The following is a 12,847-nucleotide window of genomic DNA, read 5'->3' as shown; positions in this document are numbered from 1 at the left end:
CAGCTCTGTTCTAGATTACGTTTAACAGTCTTTTCTAGGTAATGAAAGTCTCTTTACCTCCATCGTATTTATATTTCGACGTTAGATCATTGTTTAGATTGTAATGACGGACATATGATGGCTCCATTGGCTGACCTTTTACATGTATCTGTGTCTCATCTGTATAGTTTCTTTAACGGACCGACGACTCACGGTTGTCTCGTTAATGTGCAACGCAGTATTCTTATTTTAGGATGCTCGCGGGACCAGTTCCAGTGCGCCAATGGAGATTGCATCCGCGCCGATCAAAGGTGCAACGGATACATCGAGTGCGCCGACGGTTCCGATGAACCGGAAGAATGCGGTGAGGAGGAAATCAGCAATATACTCGCGTTATTTTAAAAATGATAACAATAATATATTTAATAATTTTTAAATTAATAAAATCGATGAAAATAATGATAAAAAAAAAAAGAAAAGTCGGGGTATATACAACCAGACGCAGATCTGTATATATCAACGTAACTTCGAAATAACTTATAAACATAGAGTTGCTGTGAGACGGCAGTTTAATATACAGTTCTTTAACTGAACCTCTTAAATCTTATTTTTAATTTTAATAACTTTAAATCTAATTAAAATATTTCTTAAATCTCTGTTCACTTATGTTTTTTTTAGAGCCGCCAGAACCATCAGGTCAATGTGCCGCGGATCAATATATGTGCATTTCGGATAGAAGGTGTGTTCCATCGTCCTCCGTCTGTAACGGAATCTCAGAATGCCGAGATGGTTCCGATGAGCATAATTGCGGTAAGTTATCGATGTGTTTCAATAATAACAGCCCTCGTATAAATACGTTAAATAAATATATTAAATCGCCAAATAATAGCGCTAGACGAGATCGATAGAATCGCGAATTCTACTTTGAATTACTAAATAAGAATTAATAATTGCGGCTTCCTGACTTAACTCGGCTAGTCGCCAAGATAGTCTAAGAAACTCTGCGAAAACGCAGCATAATGACACTCGCACATTTAATGACGGAACTAAAGATCGCGAATGCTCGCACGGGGAATGGAGATGCAAGAGCGGCGATTGTATACCTGAACACCAACGTTGCGATCGCCGGATCGATTGCCCGTACGACGACAGCGACGAGTTGGGCTGTCACTATAGGGCGACGCAAAGAAATCATAGTAGGTGCAGCGCGCACGAATGGATGTGCAATGACGGTCATTGCATCCCGCTGCATCAGCGATGCGACAAAAGGCTCGACTGTCCTAGAGACATGTCCGATGAGATGGATTGCAGTTATGATAATTGTGAGTCCCTCCCCCCCTGTAGTTAGTCATCCGGAGCGGAGGCCGCCTTCGGGAAAAGGGGACCGCACCAGCCGGCCGATAACACGCCATGCGCTAATCAATAATACCTTGTAAATATCCATGACACCGTAACATAATATCTGCTGTAACGTAATACTGTAATGTTTTATGTAACACTAAAAGGTATTTATTATCCCCCGTTTGCAGCGGATGAGATACAAGCAAATGAGTTCTGTATTGTATTTCCATCATTTAAATTACAATTCCGCTTTTACCCGATAATACACACACTTTTAATCTGAGAATAACAAATATCTTTTTTATAATAAATAATACGAGGGGTGTACTATGAGCGCTCTCTCTCTCGATTCTTGCGGCGGTTTATAGTAGAGGTAGACATTACACTGTGTGTATCATATTTTCTAAATGAAATTAATAACTGAATTAAAAAATATAGGATAGCATTTCCTTGTAGACGAAAAATGCGAAGAGGTGCCGGGTAGAAATTAACATAGTTAATATAACACGACCGTTGATTCTGTATATACACTTATTAATCATTAATCATGACTACTGATACTTTTACCATTACTTATTACTGACTTATTATTTTCGTTCGTGCGTAGATACCGACGGAACATCTGATCTTAGACTGAAGACGTATCCCAGTGAACAAGTGATTAAAGAAAGTAAGTATTACAGTTTCTTTTTATTAAGCTGTGTACGGATTTGATGATATGTTGTACATGCATTTGTTGCAACTTCAATTTTTGTAGTCAATAGTTATCACCTAACTAAAATATCTCAATAATCGAACATCTTAGTTATCTTATAGGTATTAGAAAAATTAACACAAAATAATAGTAAGCAACAAGTGCCGCGTTGCCGACAAATTTGAGTCTCCCAAAAGAAAATTTAATTAATGAATGTGTTTGTTATTTTTTTTCTTGCCTCGGCCAGACCCGGCGAAGCAAGGTAAGACTTCTCAAAAAATATAAGCTGCAAAAATCATGCTAAAATGGGCTAAAATAATCTTCATGAATCATTAGATGCGCAAAATTGGAAATATTATTTCAGTGATATACGTATTATCGCTTTTTATGATCTTCTCGTTGCAAACGCTTTTTTAAGCAAAATAAGCAACACAATTGATCTTAAAAAAACTTTCGATAAATTCTCTGATTATTAAATATAATTTAATGTTCGACATTTTGTTTCGCAGATATATACACATATTGCAATCATAAAATTACAAAAACCACATTTATTTCTAAGAAATGCAATTTTTATATACAATTAAATCAATAACCGAAAATTACATTAGTAATATCGTATGAAGCCATGCTTGCAAATATTAATTGTGCATGATAGCTAATGTCGTTCAGAACAAGCAAATTTTGGGCTACAAAACTATTTACGAAATCTTCGATTATCGGTGTCTAATCCTGATCGTGTATTACATTTTATTAATAAGAACTCTTTTGACACTAATTCGCTCGAAGAATCTCGATTTCATTATGCCGGATGCCTTGCCTAGAATGTTTTACTTTTTACTATCTACATGCAAACAGCGTATCGAGTAACACGATTAAGAAGAACTGAAGTGTTGCACGAATTGAAACTAACACGTTGTCCGTCATCGTCTCAATTTGAGAAACGGGGACGTCCGCTTGCTTACCGATCACTTACTTGACGGGACACTTGACGTACCGCGGGAGTAATGATCCGTAAAGGTGCAATCTCTCGAAACTCTCGAGCGGAATTTATATCGTGCAAAACCGTTCCGATCAGGTCGCGAGGTCGTGTTCCAATGCCGTGACGAGGGTCTTCTACGTGCCAGAGTACGTTGGGTCCGCGGCAACGGCCTTCCTCTGCCGCCTGGCAGCCGGGACATCAATGGTCGCCTGGAGATACCCAACATCCAACTGGATCACGCTGGAACGTACATCTGCGAAGCCGTGGGTCATCCACCGTCCACCCCGGGCCGTCAAGTCAGCGTCGTCCTCACCGTCGAGAAGTGTACGTTCTTTTGTCTTGCCTTCCCGATTTACAGCTGTGAGGAATTTTTTTGCGATAAGATACAGCCGTGAGAACCGTTACTTACCAAGGAACGGGCGCCTAGGGTGATTTTTGCATCCCAGTATCGAAGAAATAAAGCTCACGTCACAGTAATTTTAATGTGCTTCTTTTGTTTTTTACATATTTTTTAGTTTCTCCTTACTTTTTTCAGAAAATGTTGAGTAAATCTATATACAAATTGTCCTCACACAAACACTAATAAATTATACAGAATAGTCAAAAATCTGCAATATGTAATTAATAACAGTGGCTTTTAATTGAGATGTAAAAATCACCCCTAAAGAATCAGGCGCTCGTTTCCGGGGTAAAATCGAAATTCTTTTTAATGAAGATTTGCCGCGTAATAACAAATTAATTATCACGCAGTTGAGCAACCGGCTACCAGACCGCCGCAAGTGTGCCAGTACGATCAGGCTACCTGCAGCAACGGCGACTGTATTCCCAAATCGTACGTTTGCGATGGTAAATTCGACTGCACCGACGGATCCGACGAGATGCGATGCAGTAAGTATGATAGGTACCAACGAGGCTGGATATATCCGGCGTTCATACTTTATGGTGAGAATTTCACGCGTCCTTTTCGACAGGTCCGCACGGATGCGAGCCCAACGAGTTCCGCTGCAATAATAAGCAGTGCGTCAGCAAGTTGTGGCGTTGCGACGGCGACAAGGACTGCGCGGACAACAGCGACGAGGAGAACTGCGCGCCGTCTCCCCTGGGATCCCCGTGCCGTTACAACGAGTTCGCCTGCAGCAGCAACAAGCAGTGTATCCCGAAGAGCTACCACTGCGACATGGAGCGCGACTGCTTGGACGGCAGCGACGAACTTGGATGCTGTTAGTATCGATGGGAATTTCATGAGCGCGAAGCATCAATATTTTGTCGCCGATCGTCTGGCGATCTTCGTTTCGCGATCGAAAGTTAAATGACGGACAGTAGCTATAAAACTTTCACAGTCGAACACATTCTAAAATCAATCAATTGGCCTTCTAAAGTCAAGTTCATATTTTATACTTTAATACATTTTACTATTTTAAAGTTTTTGAAAGTCAAATTTAGAATGTATCTCTTCTATTATGAGAGGATCTTTTATTATCTCATTAACAATTCAATGTGTGTGAGATGTCACTATTGTTGATCATTGTAACATTATTAGCAATGTCTATTTTTATTAACACTATTATAACAATGACTATATCTGATTTGTTCTCCTTGTAGCTCCCGTTTACATCGTAAAACCTCCGCCGCCGATGGTCGTCCTTGTGCCGGGCGACATGCTGGTCCTCACCTGCACGGCGATCGGCGTTCCGATACCGGAGATCAACTGGCGTCTCAACTGGGGACATATCCCCGCGAAATGCACAAGCGTGTCCACCAATGGAACGGGTACGCTGACATGTCCGGACATACAACCGGAGGACCAGGGCGCGTACTCGTGCGAGGCGTTGAACGTCGGTGGCTTCGTCTTCGCCGTGCCGGATGCCATCGTTGTCGTGAAGGAACGCGGCAACGTCTGTCCGAGGGGCAAGTTCAATTCCGAGGCGAAGACCGCCGAGGAGTGTATCTCGTGCTTCTGCTTCGGCGTCGCCACCGAGTGCCGCAGCGCCAATCTCTTCACTTATCAGATCCCGCCGCCGTTCGACCGTCAAAAGATCGTGTCCGTCGAGATCGTCCCGACGATTAAGATCCACGGCGACGTCAGCAATCAGATATCTCAGATCCGTCCGCTCGGTCGGGATGGCGTTCAGCTGCTAGAGTCCTTCAGCAACGATCTGAACATCTACAACAATCCCTACTTTGCGTTGCCGGAGACCTATCACGGCAGTCAATTAAAGTCCTACGGCGGCTATCTAAGATACTCGATCCGCCACAGCGGCAACGGCGCGCCGAACAACGCACCCTCCGTCATCCTAAGCGGTAACAATTACATCCTGATACACAAAGGTGAAGAGCCAACGCCGGATTACGATAACGAGAGGTCCGTCAGGTTCTTCTATGGCGATTGGTACAAGCAGCAAGGAAGAAACGAGGTTCTGGCCTCCAGGGAGGATATTATGATGACGCTGGCGAACGTGGACAATATTCTTATAAAGTATGCATCGAGCCTAGGATATCACTGACGACGAAGAATGATTAGAATAATTTTTTTTTAATACGTTTGATATGTTTTAGAGTAAAATACGACGACTCGCCGCAGCTGGACGTTCGTCTCACCAACATCGTTATGGACACCGCCGATGCAAGAAACACCGGTCTAGGAACCGCGTCCTTCGTCGAGGAATGCCAATGTCCTACTGGTACGTATTTCTTTAACAATTAATTAGATATTTGAGTAAAACCAATTCTATTTGTTTTATTGATTATCTTAATCGTCTTCAAGGATACACCGGTCTGTCTTGCGAGCACTGCGCACCTGGTTATCTGAGACGCGAAAGTGGACCGTGGCTCGGGCAATGTTACAGGGATGAACCACCGTGCCCTCCGGGATATTACGGCGATCCCTCGAGGAACATTCCTTGCCAGATTTGTCCTTGCCCGCTTACCAACCCGTCGAATCAGTAAGACGCGAATGGATTAAATTACCTTAGCGATATTTTGAATCGAAACACTTTCATAATTTGTCATATTATAAATAGGTTCGCCCGCACATGTCATCTTGGTTCTGACGGCCAACCCACGTGCGATTGTCCTCCTGGCTACGTTGGACGCAGGTGCGAGCAATGTGCCGTCGGTTACCAAGGGAATCCTCTTATTCCCGGAGATATGTGCGTTCCGCTTCAACAGTGTGATCCTAACGGCAGCCTTAGTCCTAACGCTGATACTCACACCGGAAAATGTCATTGCAAGGTATATAGCATGCTGATAAATAGCGCCGTTACTATTGTTACATACGAGTAATTTTGTACAGGATGCCTCAGAAATCGCGTGTTTTTTCTCGATCACGTAATCTCACATGAGAAAAGATTCCTTTCTGTAAATAAATATAATAAACGCGCAATTTATCCACTGACACTTCGTCAAAAAATCTATCGCGGGATAAATTGCGCGATTCCCCAGATACCTCGCGTAACGATTTTTATTGTTGTTCTTGCATCCATCTTTCGTGGATTCTTTTTAACTTTAAAAATGTAAGTACATTATACAGTTCTTTTATATATGTAGATATATATAGATCGATGTTTAGGATAAAAATGAGCGCGGCAACGTCGCGATCGACAAGCGCTGTCTATTCTCTAATATTTCGTCTTTCAGCAATACGCAACGGGTCTCACTTGCAACCAATGTAAGGCGAATACCTTTAATCTGGCCTCCACAAATCAATTTGGATGCATAGCTTGCTTCTGCATGGGCATCACCAACAAATGTGTCTCCTCCAACTGGTACAGGAACGAGGTACGACAAAGATATCACATCGCGTCTGTTTTTATCTTTGCTTCAAAAAAAGTCTTTTTATTACGAGAAGCTGCACAAGCGAGATTTTATATTTTATAAAAACCTTATCACAAAACATAAAATCGGCTATTCTACACAACTTTTTTTTATAAAAATATAATAATTGATTAACATGAAAATTTAAATAAATCATTCTCACGTTGCAGATTCGTGTATCGTTCACCAACTCAATTCGAGGTTTCTCTCTAATCGAATCTAAGAGCACTGACGCACCAGACATTGTAGAGGGAATTCATCTGAACGCCATCAACCGGGAGATAGTTTACAGCGAGTTTCCCAACCGTGGTAACAATGATGTCTATTACTGGCAATTGCCCAGCATTTTCCTAGGGGATCAAATAACATCCTACGGCGGCAATCTCAAGTACACCGTCAGATACGTGCCCTCTCCGGGCGGTCAAAGTTCAAGGAACAACGCCGCGGACGTCGAACTAATCAGCGTGAGTGCACATTCGCGAGTCTTAATCCGCGTGCTTGACGATAAAGATATAACAGAAATGACTTAAAATGTATACAGGCTAACGACATCAACTTGCTCTACTACTCTCGCGAGTCTCCCGAGCCTAACTCCCAGCAATCGTTCACCGTACCATTGCTCGAGCAATATTGGCAACGTACTGACGGAACTCAGGCGGACAGGGAGCACCTTCTAATGGCGTTAGCGGATGTACGAGCTATCAAAATCAAAGCCACTTACACGACGCATACAGACGAAGCTGCGTAAGTACTTTACACATTCTTGATATTATCAAATCTTACATTCTTAATTATAATGACAACTAATAAATAAAAAATGATTATCTTCTAAGCTCCTTAAAAGAATATAAGAATTTTTATAAAATAGATGGATAAAATTTCCGATATTTTAAAACAATAGTTGCGGGTTTATTTGATGTTCTATTAAAATAAAACTAAAAGCATATTTACTTCAAAAGATTTCAAAATCTTGGTCATTATCGCGATTTATCAAGGGATATTATATATGCTTCAGACTCTCCTTCGTGTCTTTGGACACCGCCGAAAAATACAACACAGGTAAGGCTCGTGCGGTTGAAGTTGAAGAGTGTACTTGCCCCGCCGGCTACAGAGGACTTTCGTGCGAGGATTGCGACGTTGGTTACACCCGGGCCATCGAAGGTCTCTACTTAGGCATCTGCGAGTCGTGCAACTGTAATAATCACTCGAATCAGTGCGATCCTGAAAGTGGCACTTGCGAGGTAATAAAAGCAATTTTAATCAAACATTTTAATCAAGCAATAACGTTACATTTTAATAATATAATTGAACTCTTTTTTTAATGGATTATATACAAGAAATTTTATCGAAATAGCTATATTGCATCAATAACCGCTTGATTTAAATGCAGTATTTTTTTCAAAATACAGTTTTATCTTATCGATATAAAATATGTTATAAATTATAAAATCTGAAAATGAAAATTGAACTAAAGTTAAAATTTTATAAAAATTGACTATGTATAAATATGCAGATAGATATTTAGAAGCAATTGCTATAAAAATTTGCTATGAAAACCTTGGCAGAATTGCGCTCATCATACCACCGGTGAGTTCTGCGAGCTCTGCGAACCGGGATACGAAGGAGACGCGACCCGAGGCACGCCGAACGATTGCACGTACAGAAGCCCGAGACCCGAGCCATGCAGATGCAACGAGGCTGGTTCACGCGGCGCTTCTTGCGTCGACGGCCGATGCGAGTGCAAGAGGAACGTCGAGGGTCCAGAATGTAATCGATGCCGCCCGTCGACGTACGGATTACGCGCCGAGAACATTGATGGATGCATCGAGTGTTACTGCAGCGGGGTAACTGATCAATGTCACGAGAGCACATTGTACGTACAGCAAATACCGATGTGGGTATACGACTCACATCACGGCTTCACTCTCACGGATTCGTAAGTACACGCATTTTATTTCTTTCTAGAATAGCTTTTCCAATTAATATAAGCATGAATAAATTTTATTAATTTTTTCTCTGTCTTGTTCTGATAAGTAAAATTTATACATATATATAATATTAAATAAAATTGGAATTTTTCGATTTCGTGTTTTTATGTAGGACTAGACGCGACATAATCGACGATGGCTTCGAGCTAAATGTGGCAATGAATGAAATCGGCTATCGATATCCGGATAGTAGGAGCCACAGACTGTTCTGGTCGCTACCGAGCGTCTTCACCGGTAACAAAGTTAAGAGTTACGGCGGAAACTTGACTTTGACGCAGCATATCACCGCGTATCCTGGCGCTCAGAGTTATAAGGATCAAGACATTCTACTGATTGGCAACGGCATTACATTGTTCTGGACGAATCCGGTGGAAGTTCAACCCGAGATTCCGCTGGTACGTAGAGTCTCTCTGACGTTTTATAAACTTCACCGGAAATCTCTCGAAGAATTCAATGTCTGAACTCAAATATTATTTAGTAATTACACTTGACAAAACATTTTTTGACCATATAATTATTCTAATAAAATCTCTTTGTACATTTTTTAATTAAACACTGTTATTTAATACATTACATATTTATCATTTACTTTATTTTATTGAATATAAAGCATCAAGCTCTATATGTCTATATAATATAAATTAAATTGGAATTTCGACGTTTTGCAGTTAGTGACACGTGTATATCTTTCACAGACCTATTCCGTTCCGTTGAAAGAGCACGAATGGAGACGACTGACCACCGAAGGACCGCGCAGCGCTTCCAGGACGGATCTCATGATCGTGCTTTCCAATCTGGAGGCTATTTTGGTCCGAGCATCCCACAGCGAGCGAATGACCGCAACATACATCAGCGACATCAGCATGGACACGGCCGTGGAGAATTTGATTGGAAACCGACGAGCGACCCAGGTCGAGGCTTGTCGTTGCCCGACCGGTTACACGGGCACCTCCTGCGAAACCTGCGCTCGTGGTTATTACAGAGACACCAGCGATCGGACTGTCAGTTACTTGGGCGCGTGCAATCTCTGTCCGTGCAACAAGAACGAAGAGAGCTGCGAGATCAGCAGATCCGGCCATATCAAGTGCCACTGCCTGCCGGGCTTCACGGGACAGTATTGCCAAGACAGTGGTACCGGTAAGTAACAGCGTTTCTTAATATTTGAAATATTACATGCAGAATTATATTAGTTTCCAATCACTTCAGTTTAAAAATAAGATAATTTGAAAATAAACGAGTAGTAAATTGGACTAAATTATATTTATAGCGGATATATACATATATAAATCACTCTAATAGCAAAAAAAAATAATTAGAAGGTCAATTCTATCTTATCTAATTTATTATGTCGAATTTAGTTTTGAATATCTTTTTGTGAACGTGAGAGCAGGATCCTTTCGTTGAAATTATACTATAATAAAAATCCGTTAAACTCGCCTAAGAATAGTAATAACGACACGTTGGTCAGGTGAACTCATGGTAAGCCTAATGCCCATGCACGGCGAAGTCGAGCCGTACTCCACGATCCAATTTACGTGCAACTATGACTATCCAGACACGTTTTACATCTATTTTAAAATGTCGTCGCTCGACGGATTTCCCATAACTGCGCGGAGCGGCGAAATCGGTCCGATAATGAAGACAGAGAAGGGAGCTGTCCGCACTTGGTTCGTCCATATGGGACATACCCCTTGCAACGTGGAATGTCACATCGTGAATTACCGCGGCAGGGAACTGGTCAAGATTGTGACGTCGATTACGCCAGGTTTGACGGACTACATAGCGAGAGCTTTCGCATCTTGTCCGTCCATCGATGATTCATTGGCGTGGGAGAGCACTCGGATCATCATCTCGCAACCATGTCTGCGTTTGTCGCTAGGTCATCGTAGATCATTATCAGATCGTAGATCGTCACCAAGTCTGGTGATGGCACTTCCTTGGGTCGCAGTCCTTGTCACAGTTCCGTAATTTTTTTTTTTTCGCAGGATTAGTATTTACGGAAAAGCTTGGCTTTTTTCCCTGGTACATGGTATTCAGTATCACGGACGTCGACGTACAGTAAAATATGTGTATTGTAGCAATTAATACAAATGTATCATTCTTCGAAATAACCGTCATTGTAACGATGTCTCGTCAAAATGTGATGGTGGTTGCATTCCTGTGTCACGGACAAATGTCGCTTATTCATTGCAGTGTATCCACAGATTTGCAAGATTCAATAATCCTCCATATCGTCCATATCTCTGTTGTTATTCGTCATGTCGCGTTAAGTCCTACGATAGTATAAGAGAAAACTGAGAAGAAATCGCGTTCGTTTTCAAATCAATGTTATTTTCATTTCCCTCACAGTCGAACACACTACTACGCAGGGCCCGATATCTCCACCGAGGATCATAGTTTACATACAGGAACCGGAATTCCAGATTGTCCACACCGGAAATACCGTCCGATATCATTGCACAGGCAGATCCAAAGATAGCGTGAGTCCTTCATCAATTCTCTGTTTATAAAATCCTCTTGTGGGCATAATTGCAATCCTTTATTTACGGTTGAAAATAGGACTCGGTGCACATCAGGTGGGAGAAAGAAGGTGGCCAATTACCGCCTGACAGGAGCGTGGAAGACTCGAGTGGATTGTTGGTCATTAGGGACGTGAAGGTATCTGATAGCGGCATATACGTCTGCCAAGTGAGCGATGGAATAAACATTGGATATAAGAAAGTCACGCTGACTGTTGGAGGTACGATTCATTTTAATTGCATTAAAGCTGAATGTAATCTTATATTCTTCGTTATGAGTTAGAGAATAGATAAATCAACGTTAAACATTATTTAATTCTTACACATTGTATTATTGGATGCAGCATTTCCAAAACACTTGCTGGAAATACCAGGTACAAATCACAACCGTGTTAAATTGTTCGCGAAACAGAGCGTAATTTTATGTGTCTTCTTTAAGGAGCCAACCCGGTAGAGCCTAGAGTTGTTATAAATCCACCGTATCAGCAAGTGAGGGAAGGCGAACCGGTTGAGTTCCGCTGCGAAGCCACTGGTAATCCGCCACCCCAATTGGACTGGATACGAGTGCACGGAAGCATGAGTCCAGAAGCGACATTCTACAACGGCGTATGGAATCTTCCAGCCGCGTCGAAGAACGACGCAGCTGAGTATAAATGTGTCGCTAGGAACAACGTTGGCATAGACGAGAAGACGACCATCTTATACGTTCAAGGTACGGTCAAAATATTAATGTATCTCGGACGTCGCAAGATTGTACCTCAACAACTTTTAAATTATACGAGAATTATTATTGAACACTGATTAACGCTAATTTAATAATGTTAATCTGAAACTTACGACTCACACGTAACTTTACTACTGAAGACATTCGTTCTGTGTTACAGACAATCCTAACAAGCCGCCACCTCAAGGCTTGCCGCCGACCATAACTCCGTCCGAATGGACTGGAACCAGCGGAGACGTCGTCAGGCTGATCTGCACACCGTCTCAACATGCGAACGTCACCTGGACGAGGTCCGGCGGATTGCTTCCTTATACCGCCAGTCAGCGCGACGGGGTCTTGACGATCACCAATCCCACCCCCGAAGATTCCAGCATATACGTGTGCACCGCGACGAGCGTTCGTGGAACGGAGACAAGCACCACCGCCAGGATTACGATAGTGCTCCGTAGAGAACCACCGACGGTCAAGGTCAGACCGGAACGGCAAGAGGTGTCACAGGGCACGACGGCCGAGGTGCGATGTATTACCAGCGGAGAGCCAGGTCTACAGGTGAAATGGAGCAAGTACACGGAAACGATGAGTCCTCGTGTCCAGCAAGTAGGGGACACGCTCAGGATCATTAATGCTCAGGTCTCCGATCGTGGAGTATACATCTGCCGGGTTACTAGCCCCACGGGCAGTTACGAGGCCAGTTCCATCATCGAAGTTGAACGTAAGCTCGTAATATAGCACCTTAAAGAAACAAAACTCGCCCCTCTGAATCTTTTATATATCAGTAATTTATGTATATTTGGATGACAAAGCAAA

General features: G+C 42.3%; 1 protein-coding gene across 13 annotated transcripts in view; it reads left to right on the top strand.

The window, feature by feature from the left end:
• Trol (terribly reduced optic lobes) overlaps positions 1-12,847 on the top strand; it is a 154,346-nt gene that overhangs the window by 127,132 nt on the left and 14,367 nt on the right. For 12 of the 13 annotated variants that reach the window (XM_071726196.1, XM_071726201.1, XM_071726191.1 and 9 more), the window contains 24 exons: positions 233-343; positions 658-789; positions 1,032-1,301; positions 1,928-1,990; positions 2,262-2,276; positions 3,093-3,320; positions 3,747-3,884; positions 3,968-4,216; positions 4,599-5,472; positions 5,553-5,677; positions 5,761-5,938; positions 6,017-6,227; positions 6,633-6,773; positions 6,980-7,273; positions 7,351-7,553; positions 7,825-8,050; positions 8,375-8,745; positions 8,910-9,192; positions 9,493-9,934; positions 10,266-10,562; positions 11,147-11,277; positions 11,357-11,537; positions 11,756-12,028; positions 12,201-12,752. In XM_071726196.1, the coding sequence (XP_071582297.1) occupies positions 233-343; positions 658-789; positions 1,032-1,301; positions 1,928-1,990; positions 2,262-2,276; positions 3,093-3,320; positions 3,747-3,884; positions 3,968-4,216; positions 4,599-5,472; positions 5,553-5,677; positions 5,761-5,938; positions 6,017-6,227; positions 6,633-6,773; positions 6,980-7,273; positions 7,351-7,553; positions 7,825-8,050; positions 8,375-8,745; positions 8,910-9,192; positions 9,493-9,934; positions 10,266-10,562; positions 11,147-11,277; positions 11,357-11,537; positions 11,756-12,028; positions 12,201-12,752 (5,988 nt within the window). The remainder of the gene's footprint in view (positions 1-232; positions 344-657; positions 790-1,031; positions 1,302-1,927; positions 1,991-2,261; positions 2,277-3,092; positions 3,321-3,746; positions 3,885-3,967; positions 4,217-4,598; positions 5,473-5,552; positions 5,678-5,760; positions 5,939-6,016; positions 6,228-6,632; positions 6,774-6,979; positions 7,274-7,350; positions 7,554-7,824; positions 8,051-8,374; positions 8,746-8,909; positions 9,193-9,492; positions 9,935-10,265; positions 10,563-11,146; positions 11,278-11,356; positions 11,538-11,755; positions 12,029-12,200; positions 12,753-12,847) is intronic. The other variant, XM_071726258.1, reaches the window with a different exon arrangement.

The sequence above is a fragment of the Temnothorax nylanderi genome, unplaced genomic scaffold (genome assembly GCF_030848795.1).
Source record: "Temnothorax nylanderi isolate EJ_2023f unplaced genomic scaffold, tnyl_v1.0 TNYL_tig0009_pilon, whole genome shotgun sequence".
Lineage (NCBI taxonomy): Eukaryota > Metazoa > Arthropoda > Insecta > Hymenoptera > Formicidae > Temnothorax > Temnothorax nylanderi.
Note: the sequence above shows the minus strand (reverse complement) of the source record. Positions and strands in the feature narration are given on the sequence as shown.